Here is a 24,876-nt window from a genome sequence, read left to right as displayed (position 1 = left end):
TGTGAAACAGGCCCTTGAGAAGTACATTTTGCCCTCACCGTTTAAGAAAAGTAGCCTTTAAAGAGCAATATTATCATTCAGCAGTGTCAGACATAACTCAGATATTCTCTCTGTTTTTGCTGTTTTTGGTCTCTGCTGACTCTTCTGGGAAATACGTAGCTCTTAAGCTCCACTGTGTTTGAGGTAGCTGCTGATAGCGTCTTTCTGCTGTTTGGTGCTAAGAAAGCAGAGCTTTTCGAGAGAAAACAGCCGCCTGAACACCAAGAATTCTGTTTTTTGAGACTGAATGATATAAGTTTGATCCTGACAAGACAACTAAAACAAGCGGAAAACTCCCTACAACCCATTCAGGGACCACTAATGTACTGATAGTTTAGACAAGCATGCCCTTCCTCAGAAACAGTAGCTCCCTAACTAAACTCACTGGACACTTTATTAGGTATATCTCGTTACTAATGCATTGGGCCAACTTTTGCCTTCAGAACTACCTTAATTAAATATTTCTGTTGGAAACATTCCAACATCCCATCACAGAGTTGCTGCAGATTTGTCATTGCACATCGATGCAAATCTCTCGTTACCCCGCATTCATACGTTGCTCTATTAGACTGATAACTGTGGAGGCCATTTGAGTACAGTGAACTCAATGTCATGTTTAAGAAACTAGTTTTAGATGATCTGAACTTTGTGAATGGCGCACGTTTTGATCGAAAGCAGCCATGAGGTCAACCACAACACTCAGGTGGGTTGTGGAATTTAAACAACTTGGTGCTAGGAGGCCCAAAGTGTGGCAAGAAAATAACCCTGTTATACCACAGTTACCGTGTGTAACCATGGTTAACTGTGTCACGTAAGGCAGGATGGGTCCATGATTTCATGCTAATTAAACTAACTTCTAACTCTACCATCTTAATGCCATCAGACTTGGCAATATTTTCTTCTATTGTCTAATTTTAACGAGCCTTTGTTAACTGTAGCCTCCCAGTGTGGTCTTCTGCTGCCGATGGGCTACAGCAGCAGAAGACCACACCTTTGCGTTCAGAGATGGTCATCTGCATACCTTGGTAAAAAGTAATTTCTTATCAGCTCGAAGCAGTCTCCTCAAACTATTTACCCCACAGAACTCCTGCTCGCTGGATATCTTTTTTTAAGGATTTGTAAATCCTATAGATGACTGTATGGAAAAATCCCAGCGTATCAGCAGTTACTGATATGCAGTTGTTGCTCGTCTGAAATACTCAGACCAGCTCCAACAATCATGGCATGTTTAAAGTCATTTAAATTACCTTTCTTTCCTTTTTTTATGCACGGTGTCAACTTCAGCAGTTCTTGACCATGTTTAGATGTGTAAAGGCACTGCGTTGCTGCCGTGTGAATGGCTGATTACATGTTAGTGTTAACGAGCAGTTGAACAGATGTACCTAGGTGGTTAGTGAGTGCACAAAACAGCCCGAAGACTGATTATGAGCAAGTAAAAGTTCATCTCGTTCTCTCATCTCTCTATCAGAAGCCAATGTTTTTACTCCTCCATCTAAAAACTTCCAAATGCACTTAGTGAAGAAAAAGAAACCTTTACTGCTAATCAGTTTTACTGCCATGCAGCTATAGTAACATGTTTTTATTGCTGTATTTGACAGCGTTATTATGAGACCTGGTGACAGGTTTACACCTTTTTATCAGCTTGGCCAAATGTGACTCCCCTTCTAATGAGGTTTAGTGGTTTGGAGCCACAGTTCATCTTCAGCAGCTCATTTTCACTTCTGCTCTACTCTGATAAACCGCAGCTGCCTGTGGCGCATGTTAATGCTTGTTGTAAAGGTTGTTTAGTATTCCAGTTGAAGTTTCAGGGTAAAGCTGTCCATGTGGACTCATGTGGCCTTGATGGATGTTACCTCAGTTAACCTAAAAGTTAAAACAAAGACTAGTCATGGGGTTATCTACGTGAGTGGATTCAGGTTAAAAAGCCGTTTTGTATTCTCATATTGTCAAGATATGGCTGATGGATAAGCAAAATGCCTCTGGGTTGATGTGGACAGCAGGGGGGTAACTTTCTCCGTCAACTGTCATTTTATTTAGGATTGTTCAGAACTGCAGTGTGTGTTCTTCAGTCTCCCTAACAGCCTAGCCCATCATTCAGACACATTTCATGTGTGCAAAAAGCACATGCATCAGTTGTGTATCAGTCTTCAAGGCCTGCGAGCATGCTGACACACACACTATATGGCATGTAACAGAGCCCTGCAGAGCGCCTCCCTGCTGGGAGCTGTCCTCTCGCTCTAGGAGACCTCGCTCACTCCCTCCAGCAGGGAGCGTGGCAGAAAACACAAGAAACACTGATAAGTACACACCGTGAAAGATCATACGAGATACTGTAATACTGTCTAATGCAGTGCTTGTCAAATGGTGGTACTGCTAGGGGTTCTGTCAAGTCCCGCATGGGGTACGTTTAACGCTAACAAAAATATCAGTCAAACACGAACCCTGGAAGATAAATAAAAAAGTGAGCTAAATAAAAGATAAATCAAGTTTTATATTCAATATTCTCATTTCCAGTGTAGTTTCAGTCAGCTGTTGCAAACTGTCAGCTGCCATAAATCCTCACAGAAGGCAGAGGCAACAAACCCAGTCGCATTTACTCACGCAAACATCAGGTAAAATTGATTCTTGGTTGAAAAGTGTGGAAGACAGAGATGTTTCTTAGAGAAAGAAGCGAAGCCTAGTTCTTTGTAATGACAATGCACAAAACAAAAAGAAAAAAAGATCCTCAGTGAAGCACAATATCACGATTCAGGTGTAATGTCTGATTTAGACTTCTTTAGCTAATCTTTGCAGAGCCTACAGTGTAACCTACGCGTGTGGCCGATGCAATCCAGTGTTTCATATGCGGTGCCAGCCATCTTAGAGACAAATAAAAAGTTGGGACGTTTAAAACATTTAACAAATATGTAAAAATCACTTGTTAGTTGTCTTGGGTGGTTAACTCTACCTTAAATTTAAGGGCCAAAATGGATCATATGAAAAAAAGGAAGTAGTTTTTAATGCAAGTAAGACAGGGTGATTCTTTTCTTTGGTCCTTTATTGCCCAAACCTGTAAGAACAATGAAATAAAAAACAAAAATGCTTTGTGCTAATTGCCCACAGTTAGGGTCAAGGCTGGATTATCACTGGTGATGAGTTAGACCTCAGAGAATTAAGAAGACCACAATGTCATGGGTGCATAATAACAAAAGCATTAAAGTATTATTTAGTGAGAAGCTCTGTGTTCAATAAATAAGACACTGAAGGGTCAGTATTCTGTTTTAAGGTAACTGCTTCCTAAAAATGGTCAGAGGGGCACTTGGTCTGACATTCACCTAACATGTTATTCTTTACTTGCCTAGATACCGTATACTGTCACTATGATGGATGTTCATATTAAACATGGCCAGAATGTCCAATAGTTTTCCTCTACTCTTGGGTCTGTATGATGACATAGAGAAGGGATTTCCCCAATATGGTTGCACATCCCTGGCTGTGACCACAGAAGCTCCACCCACTTGTTTTTCAAACCTTGTGCTTGTGAGGGACGGCCAATAAGGACAAGGCTGTCTTAAACGGATCTAAAACGGCTCGTTTCAGACTGTGGGTGAATGCAGGAGTTGCATCAAGGTCCATAAATAGATAAATAAGGGTTCTGGGGCTCATTCAAAAATAACTAAAAATGTAACAAGTGACAAACTGTGTATGTGCTTGTTGGTTTTCTGGTGGTTTTACATAAAAAATATGGTGTAATAATACATCACAATAAAATATGTTTTCTTATACTGAGAGTAAGTGAATTAGGGCTGAAACTAATTATCGGTTTATCAATGTCTCTTTTAATTGGTAGTCATAATATTCCCTAAGAAAAACTGTTGCAAATTTGCCCAAAAGGGAGATATTATTATTGATTGTCCACCCCAACCCTCAAGATATTCTGTGTGCAACAATCAGAGCTGGAGTTAGATAATGGATAGTGTTTTTGCCGGGTACAAAAAACCAACCCTAATGATTAATGGATTATCAAAATGGAGGCAGATTAGTTTTCTTAACTGGCTAATCATTTCAGGCCCATTATTTGTGATGCCATAACTGAACAGAAAGAGGATTGCCGAGCTCTACATTTACCAGATAATGACAAACACATGCACACTCCACACACATGTCTGCACACACAGCAGGCCAGGAAACGGCGCAGACCCATGGAGTCATACTTCAGTGAGCCTCGCATATACAGCACAGCGATGATCTCCATCTCTCCCTCCCACTGTATAACATGGGGGAGCCCTTAATGTTGGAATGTCTTGTTGTAACAGGCTCTCGCTGTTTACACAAACAGAGTCCTGACTGCACGGCTCACTGACTCTCCTGCTGCTGTGCATCATGTTTATATATACATGCTTGTGTGCGCATGCATGCACCAGTACAGCAGGTGGCAGCTGCAAGATCATAGTGAGGTTTTAAAAAGCTCTGCAGTCACTGTAGGGTGAAATGGTGGAAATAGATTATCTGAAAACTACAGGGACTGTCTAAAAAGTACAGCAAATTATTTACTGGATTTCAAAAAAAAAATTGTAATGTGAAAATTAAAAACACAGAAAAGCCCAATTTATCGTTTTCAATTATTTTTATGTGCCGCATAATGAGCAGCAGCTCTTTTGCGAGCGCATTTCTCTTTTCTTCTTCTGACTTTTTATTAGCAGCAGCTGTTGTTTTTTTTTATTTTTTACCACCAGATGACCCTTGTTGTGCAGTTCGCAGCAGGAAATGGAACAAAGTGTAGCAACTTTAATTCCTCGTTAAAACCGGTTTAAAACCAGCCTCCTCGTTTTTATTAAAAAAACTACATTTTCTGTGAAAATCGGCAAAAAACAAAGCAAAACAAAACAAAAAACTGATTTAAAAAAAAATAAAGGAAGACGACAACCATTAAAGCTGGTTGGTAAACATGGCAGTGCACCGAGCTTTATGTTAAGATAAGAAATACTTATTTATTAATCATAATAATGCTATTTATCCCATCCATCTGTATGAGAATCCTATATGAGTTCATAAGCAATACTCATAAACACACCATGGAGTCATTTATTAGAAACTTGGTCATAAACTAAACTTAATAAGGTGTTTTTTAAATATTTTTGGGTCTACATGAAACGTCATTGATGTCAGGCTTGTTACATTTTACCCTGAGTGAGACTTTTCATCTGGATTGAATGTCTTTTGCGCTCCGTTCAATAGTTGTTCAGGTATTTCACTCAGAACCACAAATGTCAAATTCATGGAGGAGCTAGAGGAAAGCTCAGGGGACGTCTCTACAAAGTCTTTTATCATCCAGAAGCTGCTGAGATATTTTAGTAAGGACCAAAGGGGTCAGGCCAAATGATGGGCTGAATGATTCAATGCAGCTGTGGAACTAACAGGGTTAGTCTAGAGCGCTCAATTTGATCTTATAACAAAAAATACACACAGTATTATATCATAGATGCTCTGTAACATACAGAATAGACCTTTTTAAAGGCGTGTGTGTTACTTGTGTGTGTGTGGTTGTCATTGCCAGCAGCAGGCTGTCCTCATGGTTACTTTAGCATGGAGGAGCAGGACATGCATGAATGGAGCTGAGAGAGACCAGAGAGCGATTTCACACTGAGACGACCTCTGTGTGTGTCCAGAGAGAAGAGTGTGAAAGCTTAGAGCACAACACCAAATGTTAGGAAAAAAGGCAGAATATTTGTTTGTACTGTGTGTTTATGTGGGCTAAAAATCTTTTCATTTTTATTTAGGAATATTAACATTTTCAAAGGGATGGTGATGCTTTAAAAACAGGCAGCAAAAAACATACAAAAAAAAGGTCTTACATGCAGGCGTGTGCTGGACATCCTCAAAAACAGGAGGATACTTGGAAATATTCGATTTGAAAGGTTATATACAGTGAAAACTGTTAAAGTTATTGGAGGTTAATGGTGTGGAAAACCTTTTAGAGCCTTAACTCTTTCCCACTTGGATGCCTACTACAGGTAACTCTTGTTTCTATTTTATGAACTGAGGGGTTTCTATCATATATCGCACCTAATTCCAGGAAAAAGTAACTGGATGCACATCAGAAGTTAGTGAACCTATTCAAATGATTGTCAAATCTCATCTTTACTGACATATTCTGATGTATCGAAACTTGTCATTAAAGAAACAGGGGAGGTCATTAAAGGTCGTATTTATGGCAGAATTAAAATTTTATACTAACTGAACCAACCAACGAAAAATTTTGAAAAAAAGTGGGAAAGTGGTTAGCTTTTTTTGTTAAATTATGAAATTTTTTACACTTCTCTACGCCATCCTGTTTCCACTCCTCCACTTTTCGCCGTTTTATTGTTCCTCAAAGGAAGCACAGAGGCTCTTTTCATTCAGACGTCTGCTGTGATACGCGGTTCTTATCGGTGCTAGACTCCTTTCGAGAAGATAGCATCTACGACTATGTGCTTCCTTACTTCGCCTGTATCTGCACCAAAAACAAAGCTGGCATCCTTCCTGTCTCCCACATCAGGTTTTGCATTAAATGTTCCAGATGAATAAAAACAGATTTTCTTGAATTCGCTGCTCCACAATAGAAATAAAGAGTAAATCAAAAGCTTACCTTGGAGCCTCAAATATCATCTATTTAAGCCCGACTTACCTACAGAGGGAAGTAAATTTATTGAGATTGCACTGTTAGCAGGGCAAATTTACACAGTATCTCTTTACCGCTGCAGTTGTCGGTGTCCTGTAAGGTGCACTACGACTTGTATTGTCAGAAAGCAAAGAAATGTTTAAATAGAACTTGGATTCCTGGCAAACATCTATAACCCGATTCTAAAGCAACTCAGAAACTGAAACACGCATTCAAATAATTCGCTCTTTTAACAGGACAGCTGGTGTTATAAACCTCTGTTGTTTAAACAGAGATGACCAGCTAGTGGTATCATTAAATTCCTGGAAATTTCCTGGAAAGTCTGCCCATTTTTAATTTTTTTTCCAGTCAGCACTGTGGTAAAAATCCAGACCATGAAGACAAAGGAGGCTGGGGAAAAGGCATGTGACCTGATAGCTAGTCTTTGTATGCCCTATTAAACAGTAATGTACACTTGGTGAGTGCATGCATCTTCGTCTTCCACTTTTCCCTCTTAAAGGTACTTTTAGGAAATTTGTCTAAATCTTTATCCATGTGAATTCCAAGGACGGTGGGTTTCCAGTGCTGTTCACTCTGTAAAACCACTTGACGCTGGAGTGAAGGTTGTAGGAGTTACGTATGACTGCGTGAAACCCCCCCCCCCCCATTTCTGTAAAACAGTGCAGGTACATCTGCTCGACACTCTCCCCCCTTTTTCCAATTTATTTTATGGCTGTTGCTGAAACTGCAGAGGCCATTAACGCCGGGGGATCTTTGAGGGAGCTCCCAGAGGGAACGCTTCTTCACACAGCTTCTAAATTATAATTTCTTTCTTTGTTTTGACAGAAGCACCATCTTATCCTCTGATCTCCCAGCGACCGTTTCCAACACCCCCCCTTTCCTAATCTTATCTTGTTCTTTTATATGTTCTACAGCATGCAATAGGAGAAAAAACTAGTCTGTGGGTTTTCAAGGACGCCTGCAGGCTCTGCTTGAATGTGTGGAAACTTCCTCCCTGCAGGTTGTAATCTCTCCACAAATCCAACCATCAGCAGAAGAGACCTTTTTTTTTTAAACATGTTTTTGTCAGATCTGGGCTTTCTTTTTTAAACTTTTTTTTTTTTTTTACGTTGTGCTGTTTGCTTTTTCTCAATCTCTACAGTATTACTCCCTCCCTGAAAACCTCCTTCCCTTTCTTGTTTAGAAGGTGCAACAGCACCGGGGGATTTGTCTTTTTGAAGTGTATGATTAATTTTCCCTCTTTCTAGGCGCACTGAACTGCAGCGTGTATGTATGTGTGTAGCCACTGTGTCCCATTTCTTACCTGAGCTCATTAGTGCAATGTGAGAAAGTTTTTTTCTCACCCCCTCCCCTCCCCTACTGTCTTTTCCTCCCTCTCGCCACCTTTTGTTCCATCCTTTTGCTATTTCTCTCTCATTGTAGCTACTTCAGCTTCCCTCTCTTCTTCCACTACTTCTTTCATCCCATTACCTTCTTGTCCCTTCCCATCCTCGTCTTCCTCTGTCCTTATTTTCTCTGTCTTCCTCGCACTCCGACACACATAAACACACACACACTTGCTGAAAGCAGATCAGAGAGGCCAATACTAACCGCTGTCAGCTTGTCACGGTTGGGTTTGAGCCAGAATACAAATGCAGTGCACTATCTGCATAATAATAATGCTGTGTGAGAGCATGTGTATGCACTTTTCAAGAAGTCCTACCTACAATGGGGATTATAACTGGAGCTGTTTTTGCAGGTGTGTCCACTAAAGGCAAAAAATATTACCCGCATAGTGCTGTACAACAATTTGTTACATTGACAAATTACAAAAAAACGCATAAGAATGAGCAGTGCAGGCTGGTAAGCAATAGATAAAACTTAAACCAGCACAAAATTAATAAGAAAACCTGACTCCAGCTTTCGTAGTTACAAGGAAGAAATACTGTTATTCTAAAGGCCTGACAAGAGAAGAGGAGGTTTAAGTGTGATATGAGTTTCTTTTATGGCTTTCTTTAAAGTAGTCAAGCTTTTTCAGAACCTAAAAAGAACATGTTACCTTGGCTTAACCAGAGCCTGTTAACTTACTACACTGCACTACAGCCACTGTCCCTACAGCACACCTACAGATAGTCCTCAACGAAAAGGAGTGAAAGGAGCTTAACTGCTAAAATAATTTTCACCCGCTTCTTGACAAAAAGCCCACATATAATAATAATTATATGTCAGAATTGAAATAAAACAATTCCCATATCCTAGTTTTGACCATAAATTGACAGCTTCTTACTACAATATGCACAATCCCTGTTTGTGAGTGTGTGTTTGTTTCTTTGGCTGCCAACACCTCCTACACAATTAGGACTTGAAGAGCCAAACGTAGCACACAGTTACAACGTGTGCCCCTGAAGGTTTTTATCTATATTAAATGTTGTGATGCCATCATGTTGTCTACCAGCAACCCAAAAATAAGTTAAAATGACCTTTTAGCATTCATGCAAAATGGAAAATGGACTGCGTTTTCCTTTATGCACCTACAACGAAACCTGTCGTTTAATTTCGCAGCTAACAGCAAGAACAGGTTTGAAAACACTTCAGCATGGCCATGTATTAGTTTTCCTAATTTGCAAGAGGACATCGTCCCTTGATGGCATCAGTCTTCAACTGATTACTACAAGAGACTGGGAGCAAAGTTACAATCAAAACAAAAGCTTATCAGAAGCTGTATATTTGTGCTGATTGTGGTAGCTGACTGACTGCTATCAGACAGCTGCTGTTAGAAATTCTCTGCTTCTAATCACTGGTGTAAAATTAAAATGACATCAAAGTATCTAATGTCATTAATTCTTACAAGAAGGTCTTTTACCCCAATTCAAAATATCGAAAAGTGTAACTGTAGGTACCATTACATTTTGACCTATCTAAAATATAATGAAAATACAAATGAAGCGAGCAGTTGAGCCCATAAACGAATCATTAAAGTGAGGCCACAGAAAGACAGAGCTAATTCACTTCACCCCATGCAGAACAAGTTAAAATTTGAATTATTTTGTGCGTATACTTTTTAGCAATGACAAAAACTCTTGACCATCCGTTTTGTAAACGTGTAAAGGCTTGGGGAATCTTCCCATTTCAAATTCTTCACACAGTTCGTCTCAATTAGTTTTTATTTACTTTCTGTGCTTCTTGCTACAAAATGCAGTTTTCTGCTTTATGCATTCAGCATCGTGTAGCTTTTCTATCTCGATGGGAGACCACTTGGGATATCACCCGCATGCCTTTCCGCCTTGCTGAAACCATGCTAGCACTCACAAAGCATGACGCGGGCAGCCCCCGACATGACAGACAGGCAGGCAGAAGGGCAGACAGAGCATGGATGACAGATGAAGTACTATGAGAGACAGACAGGCGGACAGAGGGTAGTGGATCTGTTTTAGGTGAGTTAAAGGAGCTGGAAACAAGCCCATAAAGGGAGTAAGAGTGGTGCGGTTTATGGAAGGGAAACTAAGGGTATCTGCGGGTATCTGAAAAACCTGATCCTTATAGTTGTAAATGCTTTGTGCGCAGCCTAGAATGAGTGTTGGACAGTCCACATTCCTGAGCTTCCTTGGGCAAAATATTGAACCCCAAATTGCTCCCAATGCAACCACTGAATATGACTGTAACCATGGCAGTCAGATAGTGCCTGAAAACTACAAACTCCAGTATAATGAATGCATGAAGGGCAAGAAAAACAGTGCTATGGTTCCCAACGTGAATCGTCCAACATCAACTCAAGACATTCACAAAAAACAAGCCTGTGCATGCCATCAGCGTATTCATCCAGTTTACAAAGACACACAAGCAATCACATCTGATTTGGCCAAAGATACGAGCCCACTGTACATGATCAATAACAACTTAACATAAGTCTTTTAAATTTCTCTTACAGCCTAAGTTCACTGACGGTTAAAAGGTGGAAGCAATTTCCAGCAACATGCTGACCAAAGAGCACCGACAGTCAATGACGAAACCAAATTCTTCTTAACTTGCAGAGGAGTGGATGAAGCAGCTACCAATGAGAACTAAGGATATGGCTGTCATATGAAAGGGTGGTAAATAAGTATTACCTTGGCAACTGAAGAATCAAATGTTGTTGATTAGTCTTCAAGTGCGGATGGAACAAGGTGCCAGAAGGAGGTGGCCTATGGTCTGCTCAGTCTGTCCAGACATCGTAAAAGGTTTCAACAGGTGAACATGCTGAAGGATCACTAATGGTTGCTCACCTGAAGGCTTCTTTATCACTCTCTGCATGGCTACCACCGCCTCACAATCTCCTCTCTCCTTATGCCACCAAAGTCAGTTTCTACTCCACAGTAAGAAACTGACACTTCTTTTCTACTTAGTCATTTGTATTTGTATTTTTTATTTTTACAATTCAAAAAAACTTCTTGTGTGACTACACGAATAACAATATTAAATAACCAGTCTTACAGTTATTGACCAAAGTAATCATAATGATAATTTCTGTCATAATCTAGCAGCCCTACTTTTAATGCCATGAAATCAGTCTAAATGGAAGAAAGCCAGACCGAAACAACTGATGGACTGACTAAAACGGGATGTCAGATGAGACAACCAAAATAACATAACTGAGAGAGACAGACGAGGAAGATGCGAGCCTTAGAGGAGACTGCAAATGAGAGAAGGAGAGAGGGAAACAGATGGAGGAGAAAAATAATTAAAGAAGAGGATAAAGAGAAATGGAGAGTGGAAAATACTAAAAGGAAAAGATGCTGAGAGACACGACAAATCATTATAGCAGACAACCTCATCCTTCACTCTCTGGTGCTCTCTCTTTTTCCCTGACACACACACACACACGCACGCACGCACGCACGCACGCACGCACGCACGCACGCACGCACGCACGCACACACACACACACACACACACACACACACACACACACACACACACACACACCAACTATTCTCTCTAATCTAACTCCTGTGGCAGTGTGAATAGATATGGCTGTTTAGTGCCAGCAGCACAGCTCCTGGTACCTGATGGCAGCAATCTGCTGAGTCAGGAGCTCTGCACTGCGTGTGTGTGTCTGCGTGTGTGTGTGTGTGCATGTGTGCCTTTGGGAGTGTGTTACTGAGAAACAGAGAGAGTGAAAGTGTTCGCATTCGATTTACTTGAGTGCGTAAATGTGTGTGTAGTCGTCTTCGGGAATGAAGAGCACTGCAAACTCAACACTCCAACTACACACATACACACACACACACACACACAAACACACATACACGCACACACACACAGCCACAGGAGCAGGCTGACAGAAGTTCACTATCATTACCATGCCAGCAAGACGTTAGTGGTATTACCATGACAACAAGCTTTCACTGTCATCGCCATGACAGCTGCAGGTCACGACTCCTCGAACTAAAATGCTTCCTTTTAGCAACAAAGATGCGGATCACTGTAATTTCTTAACAACTATTCTTAAAACATCATCAATATAAAAAAAACAAAAAAAACAAAAAAACATCAGAATTTCCAGCAGGATGGCAATATAGCAGCAAATGTGACAAATGTAAACTACTGTTTTTGTTATTAGACTCTATTTAACTCTAATCTCTGTTTTTAGTGATAACTGTCACTAAGATTCAGTCTTGTTCATCACATCAAGTGCTATCAAGGAGGCTTCAGCACGAGAACAACCTCAAAACTAGAATGATCTGCAGTAACAACGAGAACAGGGTATCCTGCAACAAATGGTACCACATCCAGACAGCACTGATCTCAACATGTCTTGACGGATTACATCAGAGGTCATTAAATGTTTGAAGTCATGCCCCACTTCAGAAAAGTGTTCCAGCCCTACATCACTCCATTTTTTTATCATTAATAATGAAAAAGGATCCAAATTGAATTTTAGGTCAGCAGTTTAGCAAAAGTATTGCATTAACAGTTTAGGAATTGGAGTCCTTTTTATAGATGGTCTCCCATTTTACAGATGCTCAATAATTTTAAATCTAATTTTAAATACTTGGATGAGACGCTTTTGCTGACTGCCTGAAGTCTAGAGCACGTGGACATCACCAAATGCTGTGTTTCCTCCCTCCCTGAGATGCTCTGCCAGGCTTTTACTGCAACCGCCTTCAGTTGCTTTGCTTGTTCTCTGCCTTCAGTTTTCCCTTCAGTAAGTGAAAAGCTGCTCTGTTGGGCTGAGATGAGGTGGCTGACTTAGCCATTGAAGAATATCCAGTTTCTTTGCCTTGAGAAACTCTCGGGTTGCTTTTGCAGTATGCTTTGAGCCAGTATCCATTTGTACTGTGAAGTGCTGTCCGATTGGTTTTGCAGCCTTTGGCTGAGTACAGAGCAGCCCTCCCCATGAAACTATTTAACTGTCAAGCGTCCAATCACTTTTGACCTGCTGGAAATGGGGGGTATGTTAATAAGTTGCTGTAATTCCTCAACAGTTATTGTAATATTTTTATGTGACTCCTTGAATTAAAGCTGTAAGTCTGCACTTAATTGTTTGATTTAAATGCCACTGTGGTGGAGTACTGTATATATATCAAGGAGACAGGACTGTGATCTAAATATAGTGTTTCTTTAACCATCCAAGAGACAGGACTCAGCTGTAGTAGTAAAAATCTAACTTATGGAGGAAATGAGCCGTTTAAACATACGTATGGGGCAAAGTTATAAAATTTCAGAAGCAGATTTAATTTCTCTGTGACCCACGAAATTGAAGTTATGACTCTTTCTCCATTTATTTAGACATGGGCTTCAAAAAAAATGTCCAAATTCATTCCAAGATGGCTGGGCTGGTTGTGGGACTTGATTCTACACGGACTTTGTTTCAATCCAAATTTTTTCCTGGTTGTCCAAGCGCCACCTTCAGTGGCTCTATCACCCTGCAGTTTTAGAACCACTGGATTACAAGACGCAAACATCTGAAACAAACTTGGCGTCACAAGCTGTGAAGTCTTCAGTCTGGCTCTGGAATAGTTACACTAAGGATCGATCAGTGTCACAACTTCAACAAATCTCTTTGGAAAGGATTTTTTTTTATAAAAGCAATCGTTTTAGTTCATTGTTTTAGCTTGATGTAATCATTTTGCAGAATATATACAGAATTTATTTGTATAATAATCTGTAATGCTTCTACCAAGGACTCACTAATAAGAAGTGTTGCCATTTCCAGGTGAAAATTTAATATTTCCACAATCCACATAGAGAAAAAACCCTACAATTCTAGATGAAGATAGCAAGTGGGGAACTGTGAGGAGAATACAAATATAAAAAGAAATGGACTCCATTTAACCTGGATGTTTCACTCGGACTGTAAATCTCACTGTGAGCAGTTATCTGACCACCACAGCAGCAACAACTCAACCAGCCTTCTTCATCCTTCCTGCTCTCCATCACAGAGCATCTGCACAAAATGCACCAAGGTCAGTCATCTGTGTAGAGTGGATAGAAAATCGAGCTCCATTTATGTGGATGGTTGGTGTCACAATATCTGGCTGAACTATTATTCCAGTGTTCTTTGCTGTGCAGGTGTCAAGTGTGGCCTACTGTGCAAAGATGATGACAGGCCATTTCCAAAACTATCCACCCACCACACTCAGGCAGCAAGGGCTTGGATGTAACTGTTATACACTTGAGCTTTCCAAATTGTACGTTTTTTTTGGGAAAGGGGGGTGGTGGAAGGATAGAGTACGTGTTGGCGGCATTGGCTGCAGAGCTCGAGTGGGTGAAAGGTAACAGGCTTTTTATATTGGTAAGTTTAGATGGCTGCAATCAGATGAGTGGAGACGCATGCTCACATTTTGTCTCACCCTTACCTCCAGCCATGTCCTCTTCCAGCAGTTGTATCTGAAGGTGGAAGATCTTCTCCTGGAGGTCACAGAGGGTGTGTTTCATTTTCTCCCTCCGTGTCACCATGTAGCACAGATTGCGCACCTGAAACACAGGAAGAAGAGCAGTAGCTATAACTCGGGGCTTGTGCACAGGCAACGTGCTTCATCGTGATGCAGTGCAAAGATCAGCCAAAAAAACAAAAACAAGATGACTTGGATGACAAGGAAGTACGAGTGCTCGAGCACAACCTGGCTAATTGTAGCGGAACTGCATGATTGGTGCTACAAATGAATTATTATTTGCACATTATTTTCTATAATATTTGCGTTAAGTACATGTTTAATAGTGGACTGACTTGTGAACAGTACAAGAAAATGCCAATGAAAAAACAAACAAACAAAAACAATAATTAAAATAGGCAACACTTTATAATAATGGCATGCTATTAAGCACTAGTAAGCTATAAGTATATTCATATGACAACAGCACCTGCAGAACACATGACAGCCCAACCATGTCGACATCCTAGACATAGGCATGATTTTGAATATCTGAACAGTCATTAGGTTATTAAAAAAAGTCAAATAGCTAAGGTGAATATTTTATATTTGTCAAAAATACAGATTTTTTCTTCTTTTTAATGGTTTGGCGCCCACCATTAAACCACAAAATGAAGGAAGAATGAGCCACTAACTAGGACGCATCAGACCAGAAAACCTGTGAGATGTTTCAAACTATTGCTTGAAATACCCACAACAGCTGGTACAGGCGCTAGCCCCCCATTACCATTATTATATCACTTTCTTTATAAAGCATTTAAAGAAAAACAGGTCTGACCAAACAACAAAACCAAACCTACAAGACAAAAACAGCCCAGAGAGGAAAAGTTCTAGGGACGCATACAAGCTGTAGAAGGTAATAATGAATGTACATAAAAGAAAAATGACACTAAATCAAAAGTCAGGAAATAAAAGAGCGTTTTTAAAAACGATTTAAAGACAGCAGGTGAAGGAGCACGTTTCATGTGCAATGGCAAAACTTTCCATGGTTTTGGAGCTGCAGCCGCAAATTGTTCCTGTTTGCAATACATAAAACCATAAAAACAAAACAAACAAACAAACAAGCAAAAAAAATGTTAAATGGATTTGCAAGCCAGTGAAGGGCAGTCCGAATTGAAGTAATGTGCCCTCGCTTTCTTGTGCCAGTTAAAAATCGATTGGCGGCTTTTTGCACCAGCAGTAGGCGAGCTATGGAGGCCGGGCTAATTCTAATAAGAAACACACTGGAGTAAGTGAGAGACTAGAGGTTATAAAAAGCATGTATTAAGTATTAGTTCAGGCTCTTGTTTTATCTGTCAATGTAACCATGTTAGCAGTGCTCTCATCTGGCTTTTGTGCAACAGTCAGTTCATACAGGTAGCTGGTATTATATAACCTTTGTATACTTTATGTTTATGCTTGCTATTAGAACATTGCCACTTATATATATAAAACAAGCATAAGCTACTTTCATCATTTATACAGACCCTTCTCTTTTTCCAATATTGCGTTATTCTTATAAGTGACAAATACGTGAAACACGGATATTGATACAGTGCTGCTACAAAACACAACGTTAATCAAACTGCACCCGAAAACGGGACCTAATGTTAACTAGTCGGAGTGATCACAGACCACTGAGAGTCTGCAAAAGCGATGATATACAGCTAAGTTTTAAGCTCTCCATTTCCAAACTCACCAGTGTTTTGCTTCTCTACATTACCCAAAGTAAACTCTGAACTGATTTTGATAGAACTGGGTCGAGACCACGGCGAAAGAACTGCTGTGTTAGTTACAGGAGTTGTGAATATGAGACAAAGCAAGGCAAATACACGTCAGATGAATGTTATTGTGATTCTACCTGTGCCGTTTGGTCCAGCAACACTTTGGGAAGCAAACATTAAAGACAGCAAATGCAACACAATGCTAGAACAACAGAGAGTGAAACATCTAGCAGTTAAAAACGCAAACTTTTCTTTTTTTTGAAGTTAGTGACCACCAAACTAGAGGAAAGTCAAATCAGCCATCAGATGGACTGAAAATGGCCTCCAGCAAACATTAAAGTTGCTCTGTGCGTATCAATAACTGTCTGTTAGTGTTGAGTGAAACTAAAGAGATTCACATTTCAAAAGAATCATGAGGTTTAAATGATACATGTCATAATATCAGAGGTTTATAGTGCATCCCTTCGCTTCTGACACGGTCACAGAGTCAAAAGGAGGCATCCTGTTTCCTGCCAACAAACTCGATCTTCTTCCACTTGAACCGAAACTCCAGCTGAGCCCTCGTGCTCCTTCATTCTGCCAAATTACTATCATATGGCCCTGCAAGCGGTATATGACCGCATTAGTGTCTGCGCCGAGCTGGAAGATGGATGTGCGAGCATGCATGTTTATGTCATGCACATATGGATGTTCAAAGAAAATCTGTGGTTGTAAATGCATGTGTTACTGTTTTGTATTGGCAAGACATTAAAAAAAAGATGAAGAAGAAAGCAAATGAAATAGCTGAGAATTAGACTAACAGGCAGAAAGAGATGGATACATCGAGAAAGACAGGTACATAAATATGATTCAAAGATATAGAAATACATAAAAGCCTTTAGTTGTTAAATGCTAACCAATAAATCTATCTGCAGATAAAATGATGACAGAGCCTGTGTATGCTCCAGCAGTATGTTTCAAAGGGGGAAAGGAGTAAGATGAAGAGAAAATGTCCAAGCGCATCTGAACAAACATTTGCTCCACACTCATTTCAGTGAGAGGCCAGAGACAAATTTCTAGTTATGAACCGAGCTATCCAGCTACGAAGTACTTTACATCTCATTATAGATCACTGGACCCGTGTTCTTACTTTTCCTTCTGAGGCTTTTGATTTAAAAATCCACCAAACATAAAACAGAAAAAAGTGTTTAAATTTTAAGTTGGCTTATCATTTCTTAAACTTAAGTTTCTATTGATCTTCTTTCTTATCTTGATGCACATTAGTACCAAAACTAGCTTGACTGAAAAGTAAAGCCTGTTTGGGTTAACACAATGCCAAGGAGGAAAAACGCCAGCAGCGATTAGAGCAGCCATTGTTGCTCTCCAGGGAAGGGTTACAAGGTCATTTTCAAACAATTCACGTGCCATCATTACCTCCGCCATGGAGGTTATGGTTTTGTTAGCATTTGTGAGCGTGTCTGTGTCATTATTATGTCTGTAAACACGATAACTCGAAAAGTTTGGAATTGTGATCAAACTTTGCAGGGGTGTGGAGTGGGGTCATGTTCACAATCCATTAAAATTTGACTTATTTCCACCGAGGTCTTTAAGGTCAACTTAATGATTTATTGGTTAAAAATTGATCTTAAAAAAAAACTTAGAAACTATGTGCTACATATTGTCAACATATAGAAAAAACTATATAAAGATTTAAAATATCACATCTGACCTATGACCTCTCCTTCAAGGCCAAAGTGATAATAATGCTATACAGAGTTACTGCCATTGTTGGTACTGACAACATAACTATATAGGGAATTATATATGATGATTTTGATTGACTTTAAATGTACATTAGCGTACCAGGTTAAAGCTGTTTAAATACAACACAACAACAATTTGTGGAAACAAAATGAATATATACAAAATACAGTCCTGCTCTCTGAAAAGTAAACACTGCCCAGAGAGTGAGCTGCCTCCTTGGAGGTTTATCCTGCAATGAGAATGCTTGTTTGCAAGCGGAAAAAATTCAAGACAGCGTCCAATTTTCCAGGAGAAAGCCTCTTCTGTCTAAGAAGAACATGGCATCATGGGTTAGGTTTGCAGAGCTGCATCTGAAAAACTGTAAGACTTCTGAATAGAATACAATAGAATAGCCTTTTATTGACATTGTGCATGTACAACGAAATTGTGGAACAAAATCCTTGGGATAGACAAGACCAAAGCAGAGATGTGTGGCCATAATGCACAGCACCACGTTTGGAGAAAGCTAAACACAGCATATCAGCACAAACACCTCATACCAGCTGTCAAGCACAGTGGTGGAGGGGTGATGATTTGGGCTTATTTTTCAGCCACAGGAGCAGCACACTTCATAGTCGACCATGAACTCCTCAGTCCTCATCAAGGTGCTACAATCGTCCAGTCAGTCAGATCTCAGCCTGACTGAAAAGCTGACGCAGGACTTTAAGAGAAGTGTGAATAAACAAATGACCGAACCCTCAATGAACTGGGTGTAAAGAAGAGTGGGCTAAAATGCTTCCACAATGATATAAGAGACTGATAAGGTCATAAAACAATTACTTAAAGAGGTGGTTTTACAAGCCACTGAGTCATGGGATGACCTTAGTTTTTCACATGACTCGTTGCAGTACTTAACTCCCCACATGAGACCCACTCCCGGTTCTGACATTAGATCAGATAATAATCAGATTGATCAGATAATCTAATATTAATAACATCCCAATTGGCTTTGCTGCAGCGATTTGTTTTCAGCTAATTCTGTTTTTACACTATAAAACAAACAAACCACAACAGCCGGTTATTATCAGCAGCTCATAGTTTAAATCATGACTTTCCACATGCTGCGTGGTAAGAGCTGACTGAATATCAAAGAAAAATCACATCTATTCAATTTAAATTCACCTTATAGTTTTTCCCTCATTATAAGCGCCCCATAGTTTGTAAACCACAGCAATGATGTTAATTTAAACCACGATTTCAGAACAGAGAGTAACAGGAAACAATAAGTTAGGCCATAATGAATGTATTTGAACCATATACATTGTGGTTGCATGCCTTTACCATGAGACTAACAGGACTGCTGCTCTGTAAACCAAACACCATGTGCCGCGCATACTGTTTAGAGCCGTTTAATGCGCTTATAGATGCTATTCCCTGTTGCTCTGACAGCAGGAATCTGCAGTAAGAACTATTATAGGCACTGACATCGCTTATGGTTTTTTTAAACATATAAAACGTACCAGTGTTGTGTTGATTTCCAGTTTTGTTGCGGTATACAGCACAATCGTCGTGTGTGCATAGAAAGGGAGGAAGGGAGAAAAACTAATTGGGTCCAAGCCAGACTACTTGAGTCTCAAACTAACAAGCCAGAAACTGGATCTGTGCCAATTGGCTTTCTCTCACAACGGTGCATCAGTAATCATGGGTCTCTAACTACATTTATGTGTGTGTGTCAGCATCCCATGTGTGCGTGCGTGTGTGTGTGTATGTGTGTGTGTGTTTGTGCATGAGAGAAAGAAAGTCACAAATGCAGGTATTTAAGAGGCAGCACTACCAATACAGCCGACATATAACCACACGCAGCAACGTATTGGACTGGTAGGAACACGAATCCACATCCTGGACTGGAGCTACCTGCACTCACGTGGGTCAGCGCAAGACAAAGATGCATTAAAGAGAACGATCTTTGATTGCCATTATCGGTTTACTTGTTTACTTAAACGGGGGCAGCTGTGTGTAGGTGTGCGCTGGCAGTCCTGCCGGCTGACTGTTTACAGTCTCCGCTGGTCTTGACGGATTCGTCAGCCTGGCCTATCTGACCCATTCCATCCCTGTGTTAGAGCAGTGCGGATAAAAATAGCTGCTCAACTGGGACACAATGTGCAGAGCCTGGCTTTGATTAGGACACTGTGTGTCTGTTTTCAAAAACAACCACCTCTGCCTGCAAACATGACAGGGGAGTGGAGAGCAGGATGAGGGGTGGGGAGGCGGGGTGGGTAAGGAAAGGGGAGAGCATTGACAGATGAGGGGATTTTGGAGTAAAATAACAAATAAGCTGCATCTTGGTGTTTGTTTGCTTGCTTGTTTTGTGCTTTGCTTTACCTCCACGTGTTAGCGATTTCCTCTAGCCTTCTTCTTCAAACCTTTATATTAAGCCTACCCGTTCAAAGAACTGAGCAGTTTTTCAACTTTCTTGTTTAAGCAAAGTCATATTGAACCAAACGGAAGCGTTTTCAATAATAACCAGAAGATCACACAATCCATCACAACTCCAGGTTATTGTTATGTGTGAAGCGCAGAAAGAGAGCTATAAGTTTCCTTGTTATTGGTCGGCTCTGTTGCACAGACTGATGAGAAATGAAATCTACTGAGAAGTGAAGGAGGCTGGCAAACAGTCACATCCAGGACTAAATCCATTTATTTCACTAAAGTCTGTCCAGCACGCTAGGAGCTGAGTTATTATAGTTTTGTATTTTGTAATTACTTTTTATATTCATTTTATTTTACCATGTTTTTTTTAGCATCTTAGGAAATGTTCTTGCTTCCCTTACTCCGCTGCCTGCTGGAACCTCCTGCCCTTTACCAACTCTCCCTGCCCCTTTTTTAAATACTGCCCTTAACCTCAAGTCAGGTTTTCCTCCTCCTTGAGTACAAATGTGTCCGTCTCATTCAGACGTGTTGATCCACAGACACAAATCTGACAAGACGCGTAGAGTTAATTTTGTTTGTCAGCACAAAAGGTTATGAAATTGGTCTTTGGACTAGCTAACCGCTGGACAAGGACACTTGAAAACCTCAGTCGCATGAGACAGAGACAATGAAAGGAAAGCAGAACAGCTCTCTTGTCAGGATTGAGAAGCTGATGATTTCACTGTTTTTCCTCTCCTGATAAAGAGAGATGTGCGGCTGTTGCAGTTTATAAAAACATCAGTTATCAGGGACGACTGTTTGTCTTTGGATAATCTCGCCAGCGTGAAGCAATAAAACAACATGACCTTTTAAATGCCGTGAGGGTTTCATTTGAAAATGCAGATGGCTTGTGAACATGTTTATCTACCCGACACGTCGGGAAATGACTACAAAGACAATTTCCACAATGATATCCGGGAAAAGAATTTTAAAAAAATCACTCACGTCCTCTTTTGGGCGGTTTTAAAAGCCCTTTTTCTTCCCCAGTCAAGAGAGACGTGCTGATTCGTGACCATTTGTCATGACAGAGTCAATATGACACATTTTTGGAGACCGGTCGTTCGTTAATTTGTCCGCTGAAAATTAAACTTGACAGATAATTAGCTTTCTGGCAGGTACACGGGCCGAGATATGAATAATAAAATAAAAGTGGTAACATTTGCTTATCAATGCAACGCTCAACACTTGATTTACAATAACGTTCGATAAATGACAGACAAAATGGACCTTTCGGCTGAAAGCATCCATCTACAACTCCTCGTGCTGGTTCATCCATCCTCCGTCCCTTAATCCCTCGACAGCTAAAGCTACCTCCTTCCTTTGTCATCCATCCATGACACGACAGGCTGGAGATAATCAGCATTACAAGTGTATTAACTCTGCTGAGCAAAGCCATCGCCTCTCCGTATCTCTCCCTCGCTCTTTAACCTTCACACTGCAAGGCTCTGTCATCTTCCCTCTCTGTGTGTATCATCACCTTTGCCTGCACCCGCCACACCGCTACTGTCCTGACAACAAATGCACACCCACACAAATGATTGTACACAAACTATATGCACATATATCACTTGCTGCCTGTTTATGTTCCCTCCTCAAACGCACAGACGGTCTGTTATCAACTATTAAATTCATCATGAGTCATCTGGCAGGAGAGCGCCATGCTTGCTCATCCAAATACTGCCCATTTTTAAACACACTTTCCACAGCGGCTAATCCAGGGTTAAGAAAAGGGTGCAGACCAGTTTGAAATATGGAAATCTTCTGTAGCCTTCTCAAAACTCAAAGCACAACTGCGATCGACAAACAATACTAAGTATTTATTTATTTTGTGCTTGCTGAGATTGAATCTCTTAACAAAAAATATATAAATATGCTGTAAAATGTAATGTAAATGTAAAATGCATGCTTGCACTTAAAAATGAATGGGTTAAAATATTATTTGCCATCTATAAAATATAGAAGGCACAGCTACACACACGTAAAATGACTGTCTTACAGGAAAGCCAGATTACGCTGACACGACGGTGTCCATCGACGCTGTATACTACTTATCAAAGTCAACAAACAAAGACAATACCACACCTACAAGGACTCTTTAGAATAATGCACGCCTACGCTCTTATTTAGAATGACAGTGTGGGCGTCAACAATGCTCCGATAACAAGCATAACAAACATTACACAACAGCAGCTATGCACCGGCTCTTATGAAAGCCAGATGTACAAGGAATCTACACGATACGAGAATCGACCCCGATTACATTTAGAGGCAAAGCGAGAGCATCAGCTAAGAGTTAGGAACGGGCTAATGTGCATTTAGGCTGACCGTACGGTGCAAGGGCATGTGAAATCAGTCTTACTTAAGGCTAAGTGTGCTTCTGCTTTGGGATTCACACTAATGTATATCCATACATCCTATATTAAAAAACATTAGCCCTCTCTCTTACCAGCAGCTTGTTGATTTTGGCGATCTGCAAGGTTTTGCCAAGTTTTGTTGAGGCTCCCTGCCTGTTTGCAAGTTTAGTGGCCGCACTCTGTGAGCCAGCGCTTTCATTTGGTTTTTGATCTCTTTTGCTGTCTTTTGAAAATAATGTTAAGTTCTAGGGTCATTATTTAGTTGCCTCAAGTTTAATCTAGTTATGTTTCACTTACGTCTTCTGGTTAGTCTCATGTATTTCTTGTCTGTGATTCCAGGTTGTCAAGTTTGTATTGTCATGTCTGCGTCTCACGTTTCCTGTTTTATTTTGAAGAGTTATGTTTCTATGTTCATTGTGTTTAGTTTTACTCTTCCACTGTGACGTTGTTATGTTCATTTGTGTCAGCTGTTGCCCCATGTGTTTCCACGTCCCCTGATCACCTCCTGTGTGCTTTTAGTCTGTGTGTGTTCATTCATTCCTTGTCCGAGCGTCTGTTACCTTACCTTGTTTCCATGTCACGCTTCCAAGACTATTAACCAGGTTTCTACATCTATGTCCATGTTCCAGGGTTTTGTTACATTTAGCTCACCCAGTTTAGATTATGATTTAGTTCTGCCCTTTGCTTTATATTTCTAAGTCCAGCTTTTAATAAACAGCTCGTTTTTCAGTTTGTGTGTCTGAACTTGGGTCCACCTTCTTCACTCCTTATAGTCTGCCTCAGCTGGACTGTGACACTTTAGTCACAGGGCTCGCAAAATTTCAAAATCCCTGGTAGCCCTTCGGGCAGACACTCTTCAGTTTGTGGTAGCCCAAAATAAATTTAAGTAGCCCGAATAAAAAAGAGAGCAATTTTTTGATTGATGTTTTGTTTCCGTTACAATATTATACTTTAATGTATAATATTGTAACGAAAACTCGTGATTAATCAAAAATTGTTGAAACACAAATTACAACATTGTATAAAAATTACAATCATCAACTCAAATATTTGGTTCTAATTGAACAGAAATTTCTATGAACTTGTAAGAACTGTGTAGACCATGAATCAGTCTGTGTCAGGTCCTGAATTTGAAATTTCCACTGAAGTCACGGGTAAGAGGTAAGTGGAACCAAGATCTAGGACATTTTTTTTGAAGTTTGCAAAGACTGCTAAATTTTGCCAATGGTAGTTCACTCTTTGCAACATAGTACGCTGTTCTAAACAGATTTTTCAGGTTTATTTTTAGTATGTTCTTTGCAATTGGTGTTTGTTCTGGGAAAGATACTGCAGACTGAGCGATAATGCATTTCTTGCATTTCTCATGGGTTCTAATGGGGGTCTTTCTTAAAATTACTGGTCCCAGTAACAAAGGCGCTTGTCGACTCAGAAATCGAGGGAAAACCAACAACACACCCAGTAGAACATTATGTTATTTACAGGGGTGCACATAAGTGGTCCGCAGGTGCGCATTTGCTGTCAAAATAAAAGACGCGCACCAGATAAGAAGTTGCAACGCGCGTTTGCGTGCATATAAAAGGCACTGTTTTTGTCCGCTAGAGTGATTCGGGAGCACAGTGGTTGACACACTCGCCTAACGCGAAAGATCAGTAGTTCGAGAACAGGAGGAGACACAAATCCCTGTGAGGGTTGTGTCAAGAAGGACATCCGGCAGAAAAATCTGTGCGACATCAAACATGCAGATCCATCTGCTGTGACGACCTCTTGTGAATAAAAAAGCAGCCAAAAGAAGCTTTAGTTCATGTCCTTTGCCAGTAGCAAGGGAAAGCTGCAATTTCCCAAGGCGGTGATACTTCTCTGTATTTTGGTAAATAAGTCTTTGGAATTTTGTTTACAGAAAAGGGAGCTCTTTAAAAACTCCCTCCAAAGTGAAAATTTTGAAAAAACTGGAAATTTTGTCTTGTAACATCAAAAGTGCAAACCTTTATCTCCCTTTTTGTGCAACCGTCTTATTGTTTTTAGGTTTGTGGTTGGCCAACATTGTTATGCAGTTTACA

The 24,876-nt window shown here is 40.3% G+C and overlaps 1 protein-coding gene across 3 annotated transcripts in view; it reads right to left on the bottom strand.

Moving 5' to 3' along the window:
* Nucleotides 1–24,876, bottom strand: part of jade2 (jade family PHD finger 2) — a 222,592-nt gene that overhangs the window by 24,198 nt on the left and 173,518 nt on the right. For 2 of the 3 annotated variants that reach the window (XM_039617919.1, XM_039617920.1), the window contains exon 11: nucleotides 14,497–14,614. In XM_039617919.1, coding sequence (XP_039473853.1) covers nucleotides 14,497–14,614 — 118 coding nt within the window. Of the gene's footprint in view, nucleotides 1–14,490; nucleotides 14,615–24,876 lie in introns of all 3 variants that reach the window. The other variant, XM_039617918.1, reaches the window with a different exon arrangement.

Source organism: Oreochromis aureus, linkage group 10 (assembly GCF_013358895.1).
Source record: "Oreochromis aureus strain Israel breed Guangdong linkage group 10, ZZ_aureus, whole genome shotgun sequence".
NCBI classification, from domain to species: Eukaryota; Metazoa; Chordata; class Actinopteri; order Cichliformes; family Cichlidae; genus Oreochromis; species Oreochromis aureus.
Note: the sequence above shows the minus strand (reverse complement) of the source record. Positions and strands in the feature narration are given on the sequence as shown.